At 46.0% G+C, this 20,597-nt stretch overlaps 1 protein-coding gene across 1 annotated transcript; it reads right to left on the reverse strand.

The window, feature by feature from the left end:
- Window positions 1-5,442: 5,442 nt before the first annotated feature.
- On the reverse strand, window positions 5,443-10,730 carry LOC105997443 (glutathione S-transferase Mu 1-like). Its single transcript, XM_013031863.1, has 8 exons — window positions 10,616-10,730; window positions 10,229-10,304; window positions 9,751-9,815; window positions 9,349-9,430; window positions 9,143-9,243; window positions 8,182-8,277; window positions 7,989-8,099; window positions 5,443-5,822 (listed from the first exon to the last, which is right to left on the reverse strand). Exons 1-8 carry the CDS (start codon window positions 10,649-10,651, stop codon window positions 5,736-5,738), a joined length of 654 nt encoding a protein of 217 aa, XP_012887317.1. The 5' UTR covers window positions 10,652-10,730; the 3' UTR covers window positions 5,443-5,735.
- Between the last annotated feature and the right edge of the window lie 9,867 nt (window positions 10,731-20,597).

A 20,597-nucleotide genomic window follows, 5' to 3' on the forward strand; every position in this document is an offset into this window, starting at 1 on the left:
CATTTGTCCCTCAGATTTCCATAGCCTTCCCCTGACCCTAGGAGGAAGAGAATTTGCAGAAAAGACCTTACTGGGAATTGAAAAAAATCCAGCCTGGAGTTGGTAGCTCACACCTGTAATCCTCTCTACTCAGGTGGCTGATATCTGAGGATCAAGGTTCAAAGCCAGCCAGGACAGAAAAATTCAGGAGACCTTTACCTCCAATAAACTACTCCGAAAATTCTGCAAGTGGCACTGTGGCTCAAGTGGTAGAGCACTAGCCTTGAACACAAAGAGCACAAAGAGACAGTGCCTAGGCCCCAAGTTCAAGCCCAGAACTGGGGAGAAAAATCCAGTCAGGATGTTATGAGACTCCACTGATAGAAAGACCACTTTTCAAATGTCATTATAAAAAGGGGCAACCAATCAGGGCATAGCTCAAGGTATAAAAACCCCTAGATAAAGCCAGGTGCTGGTTGCTCATGCCTGTAATCCTAGCTACTCAGGAGGCTGAAATCTGAGGATCATGGTTCAAAGCCATGGCAGGAAAGTCCATGAGCCTGTTATCTCTAATTAACCACCAGAAAACTGGAGGTAGCGCTGTGATTCAAGTGGTAGAGCACTAGCCTTGAGCTGAAGAGCTGAGGAACAGTGCCTAGGTAGCGCCCAGGCCTAGAGTTCAAGCCCCACAATCAACAAAAACAAACAACAATAAAAAAAAAAAAACCTTAGATTCAACCAGTTACAGACAGCAGCAGAGACACTTCTGAATGTCTTGAATGAAGGCTGATGTCTTGAAATTGGTCCCTAATACAACAGTGTTCAGAACTAAAGCCTCTGGGAAATGATGGGATCATAAAGACTCTGACCTTATCCATGGATTAATCTATGGTGAATTAATAGACTATTAGAAGATTATGGAAACTTTGAGAGGTAGGGTCTAGTCAGATGAAGTACATCATGCAGGAATGGGTGGGAGACTGAAGAATCTATTTCATTCTAGCCCCTTCCCTTCACTCTTTGCTTCTGGGCATCATGAAATGAGCAGCTTTCTCCATCACCCATTCCCTGCCACAATATTCTGCCTCTCTCCACAGGCCTAGAAATAACAGAGCCAAGTAATCATGAACTGAAACCATGATCCAAAACAAATATTTTCTTTACATCGATTTTTTTCTCAGACATGTTGTCAAGCAGGCCTACTAAGAGGGACAGATATTTGACCTCACGTAGGTACTTTAGATCGAAGACATGCTACCAGCTTTGATTTGAGAAAATGAATACCCTACATTCTTCTGATATTAAAATTTAAGTTAAAGTCTGGGAATGTAGCTTAGTGGTAGAGTACTTGCCTAATATGTATGAAGCCCTGGGTTCAACTCCTCAGTACCACATAAACAAAAAAAGCCAGAACAGGCACTGGGGCTCAAAAGGTAGAGTGTTAGCTTTGAGCACAGACAGGCTCAGGGACAGTGCTCAGACCCAGACTGCAAGCCCCAGGACTGGCATAAATAAATAAATTGAGGTTAGGGATATAGCTCAATAGTAGAGAGGCAGCAATCATTAGCTCCTAAACACAGAAAAGAGGAAAAGAGATGCAAGGAGAAGGGAAAGGAAGGGGTAAAGGTGCAAAGGAAGGAAGGAAGGAAGGAAATGAGGGAAGGAAGCAAGAGAAGAAAGGGAAGAAAAACAAAAATGAAATAAGAGAAAGAATAATTAGCTTAACACAGAGTTTCTAGATGGAGGAATAATAACACTGTTCAATGTGAAAAGTTTGTATAGAAAACAAGAAATAATACTAAGAAGATAAATACATGAACTTTCATATGAAAAAGAGATGAATTCCTCAAAACCATTACCTAAATTGATGCAGCAATAGTACAACAAGAAAAACAGTGATAAAATTCAATTTAATAACCAGTAGATCTAAGAAAGAAGATTTAAAAACCAGCATAAATGATTTCAAATTGGGGAAGCACTTTCTCCATATAGAAATATTACAGTTACAACCAATAAGGTCAAACACAAATTGAAGAAATAAGATCTGGCTGGGTGCCAGTGACTCATGCCTATAATCCTATCTACTTAAAACACTGAGATTTGAGGAATCGAACAAAAGGCCTCAGGCATGCAAGGCAATCGCTCTACCACTGAGCCACCTTCCCAGCCCTTCTGTTTCATTTTTGAAATGAGCCTCTACATTACCACAAGTCTGTAACAAGAGATCATTTTGCTGTTGGGATATATTCGGCAATGGTCAGATTTTTCAAATGGTCCCTTGTGGTAAATGCCTCTGACATCCAACTGGAAGAAGTGGATAGATTGCAAAGGACCCTGCAATGCACAGCATAGCCCCTTAGAGCAAGAATTTGTATGCTTCAAATTCCAAGTCATAACCTTTAAAACTCCAGGTCTAAAAACTGTGGATGGACAAGTCAAAAATCTACATTTAGAGTAAAATGGTTCTAAAATAATGGTGGCAGCTGCCCTGGCAATCAGCTGTTACAGAGAGTGCCTGAGGGGAGGACCTAGAACACTCTTACCCTGCAGCATCAGGCAGCAGATCATAATGAACCAGAAAGATGTGGACAGAGGCATGGGTCTATCCATGGGAGAGGCTGGGCAGCCTGGTCTCCCAGTGTGCATGGCAGGGAGTGGAGACTCTGCTAGTTACACAGCTGACCTCTCCTGGAGTCCTCAGTAGCCTACTAGAAGGGCAGGCAGCTGAGCCCAGCCTCACTATACTTATTCTCCCCAACTGGGGTAAAGACAAGCAGGTCAAGCTGAAGTTGCTGTATTATGCCAGTACTGGAGCTTGAACCCATGACCTCATGCTCTCCTTTAACTTTTTGCTCAAAGATGATACTCTACTACTTGAGCCATACCTCCACTTATGGTTATTGTTAGTTAATAGAGATGAGTCTCACAGACTTCCCTGCTAGAGCTGACTATGAACTGTGATTCTCAAATCTCAGCCTCCTGAATAGCTAGGAATAGCCTAGCCTCCTGAATAGCCACCAGTGCCCAACTAAATGTGAGCACCATAACTGAGAATCATGTCTAACCAGCTCCTATAAGTCATCATCACAAGTTGAATATAATAAATATATATAATAAATTAAGCCATTTTCTGGCATATTGTGTTTTGTGTGGTTATATGACTAATTCATTGATTATTGTGACCAATTTGTGTTTCTTGCTATGTGAATGTACTAGTCAGGACTCTCCAAGAAACAGTATAGGCAGAATGCATAAATAATGCATTTTCTATAAGTACTTGCATGTGTGTGCTGTTATTAGAATCGGCTCATTCATCATGGAGGAGGAAGACTCCAGTGATCTGCCAACCATAAGTTAGAGTGGTACATTTAGTCCAAGGCTAAAGACCTGCAAACAGGTAGAGGATCCTGTGGAAGTCACAAGCGAAGCCCTAAGGCCAGAGAACAGGGAGCACAGATGCCCCAGGGCAAGAGATGATGTGTGTTTCTGTCCTGAGAGCGTGAATTCACCCAGCCTCTGACCATTGTTTTTCCTATTTTTTTAATGCTGGTTTTGTGGCTTGAATGTAGGATCTGGTGCTGTCTGTGAGCTTTTATTTATTGTTTGTTTTTTATTTTTTCTGAAAACTAACATGCTATCCCTTGAGTTACTTTCCAGCCTGGGCTGGCTTTGAATGGAAATCCTCACATATCATCCTCCTGAGTAGCTAGGATTACACTTGTAAGCCACTGGTGCCAGGCAAAAAAGTCTCTCAGTTTTTGTTCTATCTGGGCTATATCTTACTGGATTTTGAGGATAATGATGGGAAAGGGCTTCTTTGCTCAGTCTACTGACTCTGGTGCTCATTTAAACAGTTTACCAGCTATCTGGGCAAACCTCAGGGTTGTCCATTCGGTTGTTCTTGTTTGCTTTGTTTTCCTACTACTGGGGCTTAAACTCATAGTCAAAGTGCTCTCCCCTCGTTTTTGTTTTGTTTTTTGTTTTTTTCTTGACTCAAGGCTAGAGCTCTACCACTAAACCCACAGGTCTTTTCACAGTTGTTGTTTTTTTTTTTTTTTTTTTAGTTAATTGGAGTTAAGCATCTCCTAGACTTTTCTGCCTGAGCTAGCTTTGAACCATAATCCTCAAATCTCAGCCTCCTGAGTAGCTAGGATTACAAGTATGAGCCACTAGTGCATGATAATGTGGTATATTTGAATAAAAAAAGTACTGTCATATTAAGTAATGAAATCTACAATACAATCACAACTAATGGCCCTGCCCATGATTAAACAAAACACTGTCACAGGTTCTTCTTTTCATGTTTCTATAGGACTCAAGTCAAAGGGAGACAATGATGAAACAGAGGACTTGCTTGGTGCTGCTGACTCACACCTGTGATCCTAATTAATTCAGGAGGCTGAGATCTGAGGATAGCAGTTCAAAGCTAGCCCAGGCAGAAAAGTCCTTGAGACTCTTCAATTAATCCCCAAAAGAGGGAGAGCTGTGATTCAAGTGATAGAGCACTAACTAAGCTCAGGGACAGCACTCTGGCCTAGAGTTCAAGCACCAGGACCAGAAAGAAAAATGATTAACACAGGGTTTCTCAAACACATGGAAATTCATTGACAGTGTTGAACAGATGGAAAAGCATAAGTGCTACCCATTAAAAAAACATAAAAGTAAAATTTTCACCCAGTTTTCTAGAATGGAGGGGAATTAGTCAAGAAATATGGTGTCCATGCCAGCTAGGAAACAAGCCTTGAAGGCATCAGGGACCAAGAAAAGATAGACTCCTGGACTTACAGAATGTGATACAGCCAAACCATGTGAGAAGCACAGAGAGGCCCAGGTCGCTGCCAGAGAATCCCACCCATTCTGGGTCTTGACTCATTGGGATCCACAGCCTTTCTCATGGTAAATTCAGTAGCCCTGTAGAAGTGCATGAGAGATGCAGGCCCAGAAAAGGAAGCCTTTGTACTCTAGAATGCCTCCTGAACTATCTCCTGTGAGTGCCTCAAAACTGAAAGCAAGAAGTCTCAGACTAGCTGGGTCCCAATGGCTCATGCCTATAATCTTAGATACTCAGGAGGTAGAGATCTGAGTATCACAGTTCAAAGCCAGCCCAGATAGAAGACTTTGAGATACTCTTATCCAACAAAAAGTCAGAAGTAGAGGTGTGGTTCAAGTGGTTCAGTCTTGAACCAAGTGAAAGTGCAAAACTTCAAGTTCATGCCTCAATACCAGCACAATAAAAAAAACTAATTTTTTAAAAAAATTAAACATAAAAATGTTTTAAAACTCTCAGATTCTCTAGAAGGCCTCTGAAAATAGCCACTGGCTCAGATTTCAGTCCATTGACAATAGCAGTGACAATGGCTGAGTACATGCATGGAGCCAAAGGAATAAACAAAATACACAGCACAGTTTCAAGCTTTATTGAAGACAGATATAACTGGATATTCATTCCCCAGTGGCACAGCATCTCCCCACAAGGCAATGTTGCTCTTTCAGGGAGTGCTGGGGGCTGTGTATGCTTGGATTTAGCAGTCAAATGAGAAAGAAGAAGAAAGGAATGGGAGAGCAGGAGAGGGTGTTTACAGAAGCTTTTCTGAAAGTGGCTGAGTAGAAGAAAAGACAGCCAAAAAGGCCTTGGAGAAGAGAAGGAAGTAGAAAAAAGCAGTGGGAAGACCTGGGTAACACTACAGGGAGCCCAGCTGGACCCAGGGCCCAGGCTCCAACAGGTCTTCCTTTGCTCCGAGCGCTGCAGAGTTCTACTACTCCAACCACTGGGCCAACTTTGAAAATACAGGTCTTGGGAGGAAGCGGCTGCTCTTCATGTAGGCAGAGATCTTCTTCAGACCCTGTGAGAAGAGGAGAGACAGAACTCAGGCTTTCTGCCCACTGGATCAGGCAGCTGCCGTCCAAGAGGAGCGTGTTCACTGCAGTCAAGTGTTGGAGCCCAGTCCAGTCTACTTACCACTCCAGCTCTGAGAAGGGAACTCTAATTTCCTGTAAGAGGGGGAGACTGGACACTGTGCAAGGTGCTTTATGCCCACTAGATATGACAATATAGGCTCAAGAAAAACATCTCAACAATCCTGCCATTATCACTGAGCAGGGGCAGCCAGAGAAGTTATGCGAGGTTAAGGATCTGTGCCTGACATCCTGTGCTCTGTGTACTCCTCCCCTCCACAGCAGACCCTATCCCTTCCTGTCCACACAGGCCTGCTCTTCTTTCACCAGGAAGCTCCTGCTCGCCCAGGTTTGTACAAAGAGGAGGGGCTGCAGGACAAAGGAGCTGAGAACTAGACAGTGTAACTTGGAAGCAAGTCCAGGACTTACCCAATGACTCAGAAATTACCACATGAAAAAGAATGCAAGACTGGGAACTGGGGACTCATACCTATAGTCCTAGCTACTCAGGAGGCTGAGATCTGATATCTTGGTTCAAAGCCAGCCCAGGCAGACAAACTTGAGAGATTCTTATCTGCAGTTAACCAGCAAAACGATAGATGTGGAGGTGTGACTCAAATGCCACAGCACCAGCCTTGTACAGAAAATCAGATGAGGGCTAAAAGCTCTGAATTCAAGCTCCACTACTGGCAACCCCCCCCCCAAAAAAAAACAAAAAAGGAAAAAACATTCAGGGAGGAGAATCTACAAAGAAAGCCATGACAGGGTTCTGACTGGTCCCCAGTGAGCAGAAAGTGCAACATTCTCTACCTAGTACATGAGTACAACCACACTCCCCTCAATCTATCTCATCACCAGCCCTGATACAATCATCATGCTACAGACTCTCAGTTGCATTGCAAGACTTCTTTCCAGGACACAGAGTGAAGAGATAATCCCAAAGAGTTTTGTTATATCCATCCCTGTGTTTTCCCAAACACACCAGGCCTCCTGGACCTCAGGCCACTGTACTATGCTCTCTCCCCATCCATGAGGAAGAAGGGCTGGTTGGTGTCACCTCAAAGCAGGACATGAAGTACTTCAGGTTTGGGAACACATCCAGGCACCTGGGCTCATCAAGTCTGGACCAGACCACAACTGATGAGAACTTACTGAGAAATCATGGTGCTTCAGAGGGAGAGGGAAAGAGAACAGATTCCAGGTAAACATAACTGTGACTCAATTCTCACATTTCTAATAAAAGAGACTTTTGAGGGTGCCCTGTGAAAGATGCGGTCCAGGCTGCCGTCTCCAGCATCCAGATGGCACATGTGCATCTTATGATCTGATATCTCTGCCAATTTCTGCTATATTCAGTCCCAGGATTTGGGGACAGTTTTGCATGTCATGCTAAGACTGATACTACGCTGCTGGAGAAGATCAGCATTCATCCATGTAAAAAAAATTCAGCACAGTACAAGACACTATGTTGAAAACAAACTTTAAAACTTCGGGAGGTGGGGAAGGAGAAGGTGGGAAGGTGGGGAGGGAAGGGATGGTAGGGGAAAAACAAAGGAGGAGGTAACAGCGCTCAATAGGAAATGTACTCATGTAACTGTAATCCCTCTGTACAGTCTTTTTACAATAAAATTTCTATATTTAAAAAACTCAGACCATTATGTTCCCATCACACAGACAAAAGACCTAAGATATGCAAGACAAGACAATGATGACAGGATGAAACAAGATAACTGCAAACAACTGAAGATAAAACCTTCCAACATGTCTTCCTACATGTCTGCTCAGTCACTGACTGCAGCCCTTAGACCAAGCCAGAGGCCCACCAGGAGCCCAGCACAGCCTCACTGGCACTGGGAACATGAACGAGTGACACACTCTACAGCCTCAGGTTCCTAATCTGTCCAATGGGTCAGATTGCTCTAACCACCCTGCAGAAATGCTGTATTGATAAACTTGGCCCAATAAACACAGTTAAAAGCACAGGGGCTGCCAGAAAGTCAATGTTCAGTAAACCCTAGTTATTCTGCACTCAGCTCCAGGACTATGGAGGCATCATGGAAAGGGAGAAGGGAGGAAGTTTATCCATGAGGAAGGAGGACTGGGGGACGTGTCACCTCAAATCGGGACATGAAGTCCTTCAGGTTTGGGAACGCATCCAGGCACTTGGGCTCAAACATACGTTGCTGGTCAAAAATATCATAAGCCAGGAAATCCACAAAGGTGATCTGCAGAAAACCAAGATGAATGGGTTAAATTTTATAACCTACAGGAAAGATAAGTTCTGCTCCCCAGGACTCTCCCCTTTACCTTGTCCCCTGCAAACCATGGACGTTTTCCCAGGAACTGTGAGAAGAGCTTCAATTTGTCAGGGAGGCCTTGCAAGTACTCTGGCTTCATCTTTTTCTGAGGCAGAAAACAGCTGTCACCAGGTTATGATGCAAGCCCCACCCCTCAGCAGAGAGGCCAATATCAGTAGGGACTGCAGGCCCCAGCTGGCCAGGCTTATGCAGCCATCTTCCCTGAGTCTGGGCCAGGGTCTGGATAGAGATTTCCACATCCTGAGTCACAATTGTGTTGTCTAGATTCCCACTTGGTACAGATTCCAGCTGAGGTATTGGGAAGTGAGGCACTAATGCAACATATGCTGGAATCCACAGCTGTTCAACCTGGTTCATGTGAGTCAGAGCCAATGGTTTCCAAGTACCTCACAGGTACTCAGGTAAACAGGTATAATGTAGTAGAACCAAAAAGACAAATGACTAGAAGACTGAAATTGAAGAAACAGTGGTATGTATGGGGGAGGGCTGTACTCCTTCCCCAGGATTTGTGAGGAATGTGCATAAAGATTAAGAGTATTTCATGTAGAAAAAATGGCAGGAAAGAAACAGAGCTTATCTCTCTGACCCTGAGCTGACTATTAGGAATGCCAAAGAAACAGTTCTGGGGAAATAGTTGGGAAGACAAAAGAAGATAAGGTTCATTGCTCTCCCTTGTTTTGTACCTTATATTCATGGCTTGAGAATAGAATCAGAATATTCATCCGGGACAATCTAAACTATATTATGATTAGTTAGGATGGATTCACCCTTGACTTGTGCTAAAATACCAAAGGTCAATCTGAAGGAGAGGAAACTTGGTAGGATAGGAAACCTTAGAGAGTAGGTACCACTAACAAATTCCTTTGCTGGACTGAAACACTGAAGATGTAACTGCAAAGGTTTAACTCCTCTTCTCAGCCATATGGGGACCTCACAACTGGGGAACTCACGAAGTCTGAGTTGTAGCAGAGCATGATGAACTGTGTACGGATATCTGTGACCTGATTCTCCATCATGTCCACACGAATCTTCTCCTCCTCTGTCTCCCCACCTGAAGCCACACAACACAGATGAACCTTCACCATTCCACCCCAAACAAGCCCAGGGATGACCACTGCCTGCCCCACACACACACCCAGCAGCCAGCCCCACTCACACAGGTTGTGCTTGCGGGCAATGTAGCGCAGGATGGCGTTGCTCTGGGTGATCTTGTGAGCTCCATCAATCAAGTAGGGCAGCTGGATGGACAAGCAGGGAAGGTTACAAGGGGCCCCAGGTCCCAGCAGCCCTTCTCTGGGTTAGAGCAGACACAGGACCTGGCAATCAGTGTGCCTGGCCCTGGTGAGCCCTACATAAACATCCTGCAGAATGAAAGCAAGAGCTGGGACATAGAGCATCATAGAAAATCACAGATAGCCAGGAAAGAGAGGCGTAGAGCAGAAGCATTACTCTAAAAACTCAGCTGGGCAAGGAGAGGAGGAAGGGAGGCCACACTAGAAAAAAGAGATGCAAGAAGGTCACTCTCATTACCCCTGAACACCCCTTCTCCTGCACCTACATTGGGGAAGTCCAGGCCCAGCTTGAACTTCTCACTCAGCCACTGGCTTCTGTCATAGTCAGGAGCTGTGGTAGAAAAGATCAAGTGAAAACAAACCTGGCTGAGTCCAGCCCTCCTTCCCCAGGACCCCCTGAGGCAGTGGACCTGCACTCTGATCAGCTGTGTCCCTCCCACATTTCAAGGCTACGGGGGTGAAGAATGCAGTAAGGACTGAGGGATCTAAGAACAAGGGTCACAAAAGGTTTAGGCCAGTGCTAGACAACCCCACCCAACTTCAGATAGAGGGGGCCCCAGCCCTCCTCTCCCAGCTCCTTGCAATGGAATACCAAACTGCATCTTACAGGGGTTGGAGAAGAAGCAGACTTTGGGTGCACATGGAGGAGGCCTGCAGGTCTGAGCAACAGGTGACCACGGTAGGAGTGGCTGAGCACCCCATGGGCAAGCCTTGGTCAAGAGTCTGATCAGGGAATGTCCTTACCGGGCCCTAAACTGTATCTCTTTTCATCATAACTTGTGTCTGTGTATTCCAGCAGCAGGCGGATGGGGTGAGTCAGCTGAGACAGAGGGTAAATAACCGAAGTCAGAAGGGGAAGGGAGAAGCCTGATTGCTTGGCCTCACCTCTTCCTCGGTGCCCCTTCCGCACAGCACACCCCACTCACCTCCCCACCACCCCACGCTGCGTAGCCCCACGCGTGTGAGCTCTGGAGAGCTGAGAGTTAGGTGCAGAGCATCCTAGGTTGCTGAGCATGCACTCCAGCAACAGGCGCCCAGCGGGCCCTGCTGAAAAGACCCCGCCCCGAGTCCCCCGCCCCGAGTCCCTCGCCCCGCGTCCCCCGCCCTGCTCCCGGCGGAGTTCCGGCTCACCCCGCGGACGTCCCAGTAACCCAGTATCATGGGCATGGTGCTGGGGTCGTGGACTGCGCAGATCGGCCTCGGAGGGGCTGAACAGTGACTTTATCCTGGAATCCAGGAAAAACCCAGGGTAGGCCCGCCCCTTCCTCCCGCGTGAACCCGCTGAGGCTCCCCCTCCCCCTCCATCCCTCTGGGCTCCACCTCCTGGGTCCACCCCAAGTCTCCTCCAACCTTGTGCTGCAGAAGGAGAGGGGTGGGAGGGCCACAGGGCGGCTCTTGGAACCCTGGAAGAGGCAGAAGGAAACACTCCAAGGAGCCTCAGCCTGCATGGGCTAGGAGCCAGGTGTGGACATCTGAGAACCTAAGTCAGCACCAGGCTCTCCTGCTCCCCAGCCGCCCCTTGCTGGGCTCCTGGGGCGCAGTCCATGCACTCCTCCACCCAGGGCTATAAAGATCCTGTGTTTTGGTGAAGCTCAGGCTGCCAGAGTCCAGCTTAAAAGAGTCTCAGCCCCTATTATTGGAAAAACAAGCCTGGCCAATCTGAAGGAAACTTCTAAAGTTTCCTATCTACAGAAACAGGCGTTCATGAACTAGGACCTAGGACAAAGGACAGATATGGGGAATATGTGCTCTCTGAGAAATTGAAGCACAAGCTCTGAGGGGGATCAGGTTTTGATTATGCAAATTAGCCACTAAACATTTTGGCCACATCTGTGAATCTAAATTCAAGCAAACAAACAAACAAACAAAAACAGACACAGAGGGCAAAGATGGGGAAGGTGAGGTATCCTCACCTCCACCCCCAAGCCCAAGGTGCCATAGACTGAAGTAGCTAGCAGAAATGCACACTGACAGCAGGGTAGCCTTGGCTGCAGAGCTCACAGCTGGATGGTGAGCTAGGATGGAGGATCTCTTAAGCTCCAAGGGGCCAGACACCTCTTCTGCTTTCCAAGGAAAGACAGGACACTGACAAGAGGGGTCCCTGGAGCATATCACACAAGACAACAGATATGCCAGGCTCAAAGCCTTAGCTGTCCAGAGCCTTGGATTCTAGCCTTAGCCCTGGCCCAGGCCCCTGACCCCTTGTGCTCTTGGTATCACAGGAGGACTCAAAATGGCCTTTAAAATCACTCTGGGATCTGAGACCTCAGCAAGTGTAATATCCCAAAAGAATAGCCTCTTGCCTGCCTGCTTCCTTCCTTGAAGGCAGAAGACTATTTCAAAACCAAGAGGAATGCAATCAGTTGGCCTGGGGTTGACTTTGCCTTATGCCAAGCAACTTAGAAAACATAATAGCTAGAGAACAGATATTGGGACTTAAAAAAAGAAATGGGGCCTGGTATTGGTGGCTCACACCTGTAATCTTAGCTACTCACCATTTGAAGCCAGTCTAGGCAGAAAAGTCTGTGGGATTCTTATCTCCAAGTAACCACATAAAGCCAAAAAATGTGGCTCAAGTGTTCTGTAGAGTGCTGGCCTGAGCAAAAATATTAAGGAGCAGTGACAAGGCCCTGAATTCATTCAACCCCCGCCCCGAGTACACACACACACACACACACACACACAGAAATCTATGTCTAGCAATGCATCAACATGGAATGCAAAGACCTAGAAAAGCTGTTTCAAGATAGTGTGCAGTGGTAAACATTGGCAGATACCTCTGTCTGACACACAGGGAACATATATTTTGGTTGTCTTTTTCTTTTTCTTTTTTTCAATTCTTAGTGAATAAGAGCCCTGCTAGGAATACAAATGCAAATTTCTGGACTTCCAAACCAAACACAACAGACAGGGAAATAATCTGCCTGGGAAAGGGAAAGCAGACTCCTGTCTGGGTACAGGTAGAACATGGGCCTGCCCCAAGCAGACACACCTGACTTCTACACTTTCCCTATGACTGCCAAATAGATTAAAATATGGAATATGTTTTCTTCCTGCTTGGGAAGTTCACTTGGGAAACTGAAAGAAGATCTGAATGGTGGACAAGAGTCGGGTATCTTTAAGGATGTTGTATGGTCTGATCCTAATCCAGTGAAACTTCTTTTGGATCAAGTACTTTTAGATAGAGCCCAAGAGGCCTACCACAAAAAAATCACTTTTTATTCTTCCAGTTGCCATGCAGACATGTTTTGACCATATATTCAATGCAGGAGAGCTGCAGAGAGGGTCTAAACTTCTCATTAGGTTCCAAAGTTGATGGCTTAGGGGGAAAATGGAACAAGTGAGCACCTTCCTTTGGAAGCCCCTTAGAAAGTGTCTTGTTGGGGCCTGACACGTGGCCTTGTATTTATGCATTTTCCTTCAGCCTGGAAAAGAAGGGGGGAATGCGGGGAATGAGTTTACAAGGACAAGGCTGTTATCTGTAGGAAATAACTGAGCTAATGCAATAGCTAATGCATTGTTAGGATTGCAATGAATAAGCTCAGTGTGTCAATAATGATTTGAACTTTCAGTACAAAGGTTGGAGTAGGGGTGGAGGAGGCCAGCAGAGGTCATCTCATCCATCTTTCCCACACTGGGGACAGAGCCTGGCCATGAGAAGCATGATATATATAACCAGATAGACCTGTATTTTCCATTTTGTATTAGACCGGTATTTGCCATTTTGTACTTTCTTTAACTTGCCTTTCTGCTTCTGTACACATGCTTGCTAAACCTTGAAGAATGCAGCTGCTATTCTACCTGCCCTTGAGCCCCCGACACTCCTGGATCTGGAGCTGAAATTAAGGAACCTCTGGCAGGGAGTACCTGACAAAGTACCTGACACATTCCAGACCACTTTCCCGGGCCTAGGATCAAGATAGTGGCTGCCTGGCAACCACTTCCCCCAGGCCAGGGTCAGAGATAGTGGCCATCTGGCAACCACTTCTCCTAAATTACCCTAGAAGTACTGTCTAATTAGTTTAGAGCTCGCTAGCCTGACCAATTAGTAGCCCCAGCCCTTTTCCCGCTTTGTACTGTGCCAATCATCCACTAGAACTATGATTTAAATTTCCCGCGTGGTGTATTGATTAGTTGCCAATACATACTGAGGCCTTACCCCTACCAAAGAACATATAAAGAGTGCTGTAACCCTGTGCTGGGGGCCTCTCTGTGCACTCGGACATCAGTGCACAGAGGGGTCCGTGCTCGAGCAAACGACTCATTGCTGCTGGCATTGATCTTTGGTCTCTGGTAGTCTTTTTAGTCGCTTCAAGTCTCTGAGCATTAGAGCCACAAGGAAATAATTGCCTTTTGGATAGTACTGAGGGAGGGGGGTGCTGGAGCAGGGGGTGGGATAGAGGCACAAGATCATTGTGCTCCCAAAAAAATCACAGCAAAGGACTCTATGCTTGTATTTAGCACTGAGATGAAGAGGAAGAAGGGAGGAGGAGGCTGAAATAATATAAAAGAGTTTGCTTAGCAAAGTTTGCCTGAAAGAGGGGTGGATAGAAGAAAGAGAAATACAAGGCTTTGCAGAAAAGATGGAAGTAGAAAGAAGAAGCAGAAGGAAGACCTGGGCAGCACTCCAGAGAGACCAGTGAGAGCCCAAGCTCTGATGGCTCCTGCCTTTGCATCTGAGCATTGCAGAGTTCTACTTGTTGGACCACTGGGCCATCTATGAAAACATAGGTCTTGGGAGGAAGCAGCTGGTCTTCAGTAGACAGAGATCTTCAGACCCTGTGAGTAGGGGCAACCAGGGCTCAGATATGCTGCCCACTGACCCAGGCAGCTTCCCTGGAAGAGTAGCATTTTCACAGAGATCAAACACTGGCAGCAACCCAGGCTGCTTAGCCCTCCAACTCTAGGAAGGCCACGCACTAGACACTATGCTCTAGCTGCCCCAGGTACAGCAAAGGAGACACAAAACTAGGCAAATAGCAAAGAGTGATTTATTAGCTAAGTGGGATTAATCCTCAGGGGATGAAATGGGCGGCTCAAATATGGATTGATGGTATGGAAGCTGGCAAGGGCTGGTGCTTTATCTAAAAGGGTAAGGTGTCTAAGTGGTGGGATTTCACTGCTTTTCCCTATGGCCCTCCCCAAATGGTCTGGTCACTGGACAGAGGCTGCCTGGTGAGGAGTGGGGTGTTGTGAGAAGCTATAGCTTCTGCATTCAATCCTCTTTGCCCTTCATTACTTGCCCAATCTTGATATGAGAGAGGCTTGTCACAAAGGGTATAGAAGGACCCTTCATTGTTGTCTCAGGGTGTGGCCCAGCTGAGGCTTGTAGCCCCTGGCTTCTACTCATAATGAGCTGGCAGGCAATGCTAACAACATGACATTGCATTTTCAACGGTTCCACTCAGCTGTTCTGCAAGAGCCATCCTGCCAGCACCACTTAGGAGACTTCTCATTGAGGTCCAATGAGGTTAAAAGACTTCCACACAGCTAGTGAGACTTTGTCACCTCCTGTGTGCACAGACATGCTCTTTCTTGCCCAGGTTCCACCCCATGACTTGGCAAATCCTAGATGAGAAGGGACACCAAGAACAAGACCTACAGAGAAAGTTTGGGCAGGCTTCTCATGAGAGAAGAAAGTCCAAATTTCTCCACCTGATAACCGAGTCCAATCTCACTGCAATCCAACCTACCTCATCCACAACCCTGACACATCAACCAGACCATAGCCTTTCAAAAGTTCTGTTGGAGGAGTACTTTCCAGGATACAGAGTACACAGATAATTCCAACGGGTTCAAGGGAGGTCCACCACTATCTGTACACAATGAGCCAGGCCCAGTGGCCCAGAGTGCTGTGTTCTCTACTCTCCCCCACTTTTCCTCCCCATGCTCAAGGTAGCTTTGGTACAATGCCCAAGGCTATGTACCTGGACCAGAACCAGAGCTGATGAGACCTTGCTGAGAAAACACATTGTTTGCAAGGGGAGGGGAGAAGAAATTGATTCCAGGCTAATAAACACATTAGACTATTGCCTCAAATTTCCAAATCTCTAGTAACGTAGTTTTTACTGGTATCAAATAAATGAACTCTTGGTGACCCATGATTAGCCGTGACGTGAGGCTGAGGCTGATGGTGATATTGTGTGCATATCTTTGCATTGTGTCTTATACAGAGATGACAGTAGTGCTGGGAAACACAAGCTCGTTGGGCTTCTAAAGAAAATCACAGCAAAGGTCTCTGTGCTTGGATTCAGCATTCAGATTAGTAAGAAGAAGAGAGGAGGAGGCTGAACTAAAGTGGGAGAGTCTGATAGAGAAAAGGAGTGAAAAAGAAGTATAAGTCAGGCATTGGTGGTTCATACCTACAATCCTAGCTACTCAGGAGGCTGAGAGCTTAGGATCGCAATTTAAAGCCAGCCTGGAAAGAAAAGTCATCCCAGAGACTCTTATCTCCAATTAAACAAAGCCAAAAGTGGCACTGAGATTTGAGTGGTTGAGCCTTAGCCTTAAGCCAAAAAGGTCAGGGACACAGTCCAGGCCCTGGGTTCAAGCCCTAGAAGTAGCACACACACACACACACACACACACACACACACAGAAAGAAAACACCTGGAGACCTATAGCCATACCATAGAGTCGGCAAGAAGGATGCTAAACTAACTCTCTGCTGGGGACTCACTACACTGCATCTCTGCACACTGAGACTACTATCCTGTTCAACTTGAAAGTCCTCAGTCCTGCTGAAGTGAATGAGATTCCAAGCCCAGAAAGCACCTCCAGGGACTGCTTGCTCTGAGCAAGGTCTGGTGTGAACCAGGAAATGGAAAATCCCTTCAACAGAATCCCTTGGAGGTCACAGTAGGATCTGGTAAGGGCAGAAACCAGAAGTGAGAGAACAAAAAGCAAAGCAAATGGGGCTCTGCTTCACTGGGGATCAGACAGAACCTGGCAGAGACCTCATCCAGGACAGGACCACACACACTGGGCAGCACAGTCTTTGGGACCAGGCTGGGACAGAGGGGCTGAGCTCCCAGAGAAACGTCCCCTAGGAGAGACCTAGCAAAGTCAGGATGGAGATTTTATGTAGAAACGGAACCTTTTCATGTCATGATTGAGAAATATGGTCAGAGGGCATGGAGGTGGAGGGGGAGAGGGCTGATAAGGATACGAGTATGAGGAAGAAATAAAAAGTAGGAGCAAGTATTAGATTGGTCAGGTGTGCAGTGAGTCTGGCTTCTTGCCAGGGCTCTGGGCAGGATACCAAATCTTGGCTCCTCACGCCCATCTGGTGCTCTTTCAAGATGCCACTAGATACCCCCATGTGACCACAATTGGAAAAAACAAATCCTGGGAGAAAACAGCTGTATTTGGTAGCTGTAGAACATTTTCAGACCCTGCCAGTGGGGACAGAATATAAGGGTACCTGGACTGCAGACTAAACCTCATTCTAACAATAGCACATCGAGACTCTAATAATATTTCCAAAGGAGTCCAGTACCAGGCCACAACCCAGTCTGCTTAGCTCCCCAGCCCTGGGAAGAGATATCTTAGAGATCTCTGGTAAGAGATCTCAGGAAGAAGATTCAAAAATATCCACTCAAGCCTGGCACCTATACTCCTAGTTACTCAGAAGGCTGAAATCTGAGCATCAGGCTTTGAAGCCAGCCTATGCAGACAAACCAGAGACTCTTATCTCCAATTAACCACCAAAAAGCCATAAGTAGAGTTATGGATTAAGTGGTGGAGCACTAGCCTTGAGAAAAAGAGCTCAGGGACACTGCACAAACTTAGTTAAAGCTCCCAAGTTCACACACACAGCCCAATGAGCTCCCTTCCCATACCTTAGCACGCTTCTTCCCCTTTCCACAGCTTATCATGCTCCTTTGCTAGGCAACACCAGACCCATGTAGTGTAGTAAAGGCAGTAAATAATCAGCCTCCAACCCCCTTTACCTCGAGATGGCACTCCTCTGGGGCAGCTACCACCATATAAGGTAACAAGAGCCTCTTAGAGTGACCTTCAGGTGGGCAGCTACAGGGCCCCCTATCCACTACTTAGGCAGCAGCCATCAATGCGAATCCATCATGATGAAGTCCCTGGTCCTCATGTCCACACCAGGCTCTCCACCTTTTAGCCCCTTCTAGCCCCTCCTAAACCTCCTAGTTTATATAGGTCACCTCAGACAATAGCAGCCACTTCTCTCTTGTGAAAAGGGGTCTTGAGGCCTATTTACTGGCAATAAACCTTTCTTTTTCTTTGTACCTGGATGTCTGCATGGTTTTCTGGCAAATTTTAACACACACACACACACCTACTCAAACTAGACACTTGTGTTCACACCTGTCAGAAGATTGAGATCTGAGGATCAAGGTTTGAAGCCAGCCCTCGACAGACAAATCTGAGACCATAATTGACCAGCCAAATGTTGGAAGTAGAGGTGTGGCTCAAGGAGTAGAGTGAATGCCTTGAATGGGAAAAGCTAAGCAAGAGTATGAGGCCTTGAGTTTAAGACTCTGTTCTGGTGCATGTACGTGCTCTTACACACATATATGGTAACATTATATATATTACATATATCACATATAAGATATGATAGTATATATATATATATATATATATATATATATATATATGCATGTCTGTCTGCACAGAAACTCACTTGCTTGTGTCTGCACAGATAAAGGACTTCTAATGAGAAAGAAATCTAGATTATGCCAGTTCCATATTAATAAAGGGCCCAGATCTTTCCCAGTGACTCAGTAAATTTTGAAAGAAAGGGAACCTCAAGAACACCCACAAAGAAAGGCAGGATTCTTGAGATGTGAAAAGTCCTAATTTCTCTGTAACACTGAGCTCAATCTCATTGTGTCCTACCTGACCTCATCTCCAGAGCTGATACAGGGACCAGGCTGGACAGTCACATATGTTGTTGAGCTTCTACCAGAAGAGGAAGTGACAAGATAATTTCTAAAGGCTCGCTTGTACCCAAGCCCTGCAGGCCTCGGGCTGCAGCATTTGGCTCACCCTCCGGCCTTTCCTCCCATAGTCAAGGCAGCTCTTGCACAATCCCCAGTGCCATTCAGCCTGCACCAGAACCACAGCAGATGGCAGCTATCTGAGAAAGCACATTCCTTGACAGGAAGTGGAAAGGAAAACAGATTCCAGGCTGAGCTGTTGGCACTGATACTTCCAACTCCCAAATCAATTGTGGTATTGTGGGTATCAAACAAGTGGGTTCCAGGTACCCAGAATTAGTTATGAGGTAAGACCCAGGCTATTCTCCACAGCACCCAGAAGCCACCAGGTGCACCTCACAGTGTGCTACTGAAGTGGTCTAGAGGCACTTCAGCTTCATTTCTCTGCCCTTTTAAGAATGAAAAGGCAGGATAGAGTTTAAGGTAAAAAGAGTAAGTTTACTTGAAGGTGAAATCAACCATGAAAGTAAGTAGGAAGAATGCGCAGGATCCTAGAGTGGGGTGGGGACTTCCTTGTTACCCATTAAGAAAAAGTCAGAGGATTCTGTTTCCCACTAGATATTTGGCCCTTAGGGCCCTCCCTCTTGAGGGATGTTTGTTTGGTTTGATTTGTTAAGCAGTGATCACTCACTGTTGAAGGCCTTTTGGATTAGATATGAGTTTGGGTTGGTTGGACCCCTCCTATCCTGGGGTGGGTGGGTTTGCCTTCTGCTTTCCCATCTGATCTGAACACATGTACCAGAACTTGAAACCTCCCAGCCTAGACAAGAACAAGAAAGGTGATTTATGTCCTTTCTTGATTTCCAGACAACTGGTCCTTTGCCCCAGATGTCTTCGATCTAAAGTACCTATGTGGGGTCAAATATCTGTCCCTCTTAGTAGGCCTGCTTGACAACATGTCTGAGAAAAAAATCGATGTAAAGAAAATATTTATTTTGGATCATGGCTTCAGTTCATGATTACTTGGCTCTGTTATTTCTAGGCCTGTGGAGAGAGGCAGAATATTATGGCAGGGAATGGGTGATGGAGAAAGCTGCTCATTTCATGATGCCCAGAAGCAAAGAGTGAAGGGAAGGGGCTAGAATGAAATAGATTCTTCAGTCTCCCACCCATTCCTGCATGATGTACTTCATCTGACTAGACCCTACCTCTCAAAGTTTCCATAATCTTCTAATAGTCTATGAGGTTATTAATTCACAATAGATTAATCCATTGATGAGCTCAGAGTCTTTATGATCCCATCATTTTCCAGAGCCTTTAGTTCTGAACACTGTTGTATTAGGGACCAATTTCAAGACATCAGACTTCATTCAAGACATTCAGAAGTGTCTATGCTGCTGTCTTTAAGTGGTTCAATCTAAGGGTTTTTTATGTTATTGTTGTTTGTTTTTGTTAGTTGTGGGGCTTGAACTCTAGGCCTGGGGGCCACCAAGGCACTGTCCCTAAGCTCTTTAGCTCAAGGCTAGTGCTCTACATCTTGAGCCACAGCGCTACCTCCAGTTTTCTTGTGGCTAATTAGAGATAAGAGTCTCTCATGGAGGGGCTGGGAACGTAGCTCAGTGGTAGAGTGCATGCTTTGCAAGCATGAGGCCCTGGGTTCGATTCCTCAGCACCACGTAAACAGAAAAAGCCGGAAGTGGCGCTGTGGCTCCAGTGGTAGAGCGCTAGCCTTGAGCTGAAGAGCTGAGGGACAGCGCCCAGACCCAGAGTTCAGGCCCCATGACTGGCAAAAAAGAAAAAGAAAACAGTCTCATGGACTTTCCTGCCTGGGCTGACTTTGAACCATGATCCTCACAGGTCAGCCTCCTGAGTAGCTAGGATTATAGGTGTGAGCAACCAGCACCTGACTTAATCTAGGGGTTTTTATACCTTGAGCTATGCCCTGATTGGTTGCCCCTTTATATAATGAAACATTTGAAAAGTGGTCTTTCTATTGGTGGAGTCTCATAACATTCTGACTGGATTTTTCTCCCCAGTTCTGAGCTTGAACTTGAGGCCTTGGCACTCTCTCTGAGCCTGTGCTCAAGGCTAGTGCTCTACCACTTAAGCCACAGTGCCACTTGCAGATTTTTCAGAGTAGTTTATTGGAGGTAAAGGTCTCCTGAATTTTTCTGTACTGGCTGGTTTTGAACCTTGAT

Source organism: Dipodomys ordii, unplaced genomic scaffold (genome assembly GCF_000151885.1).
Source record: "Dipodomys ordii isolate 6190 unplaced genomic scaffold, Dord_2.0 Scaffold146, whole genome shotgun sequence".
NCBI classification, from domain to species: Eukaryota; Metazoa; Chordata; class Mammalia; order Rodentia; family Heteromyidae; genus Dipodomys; species Dipodomys ordii.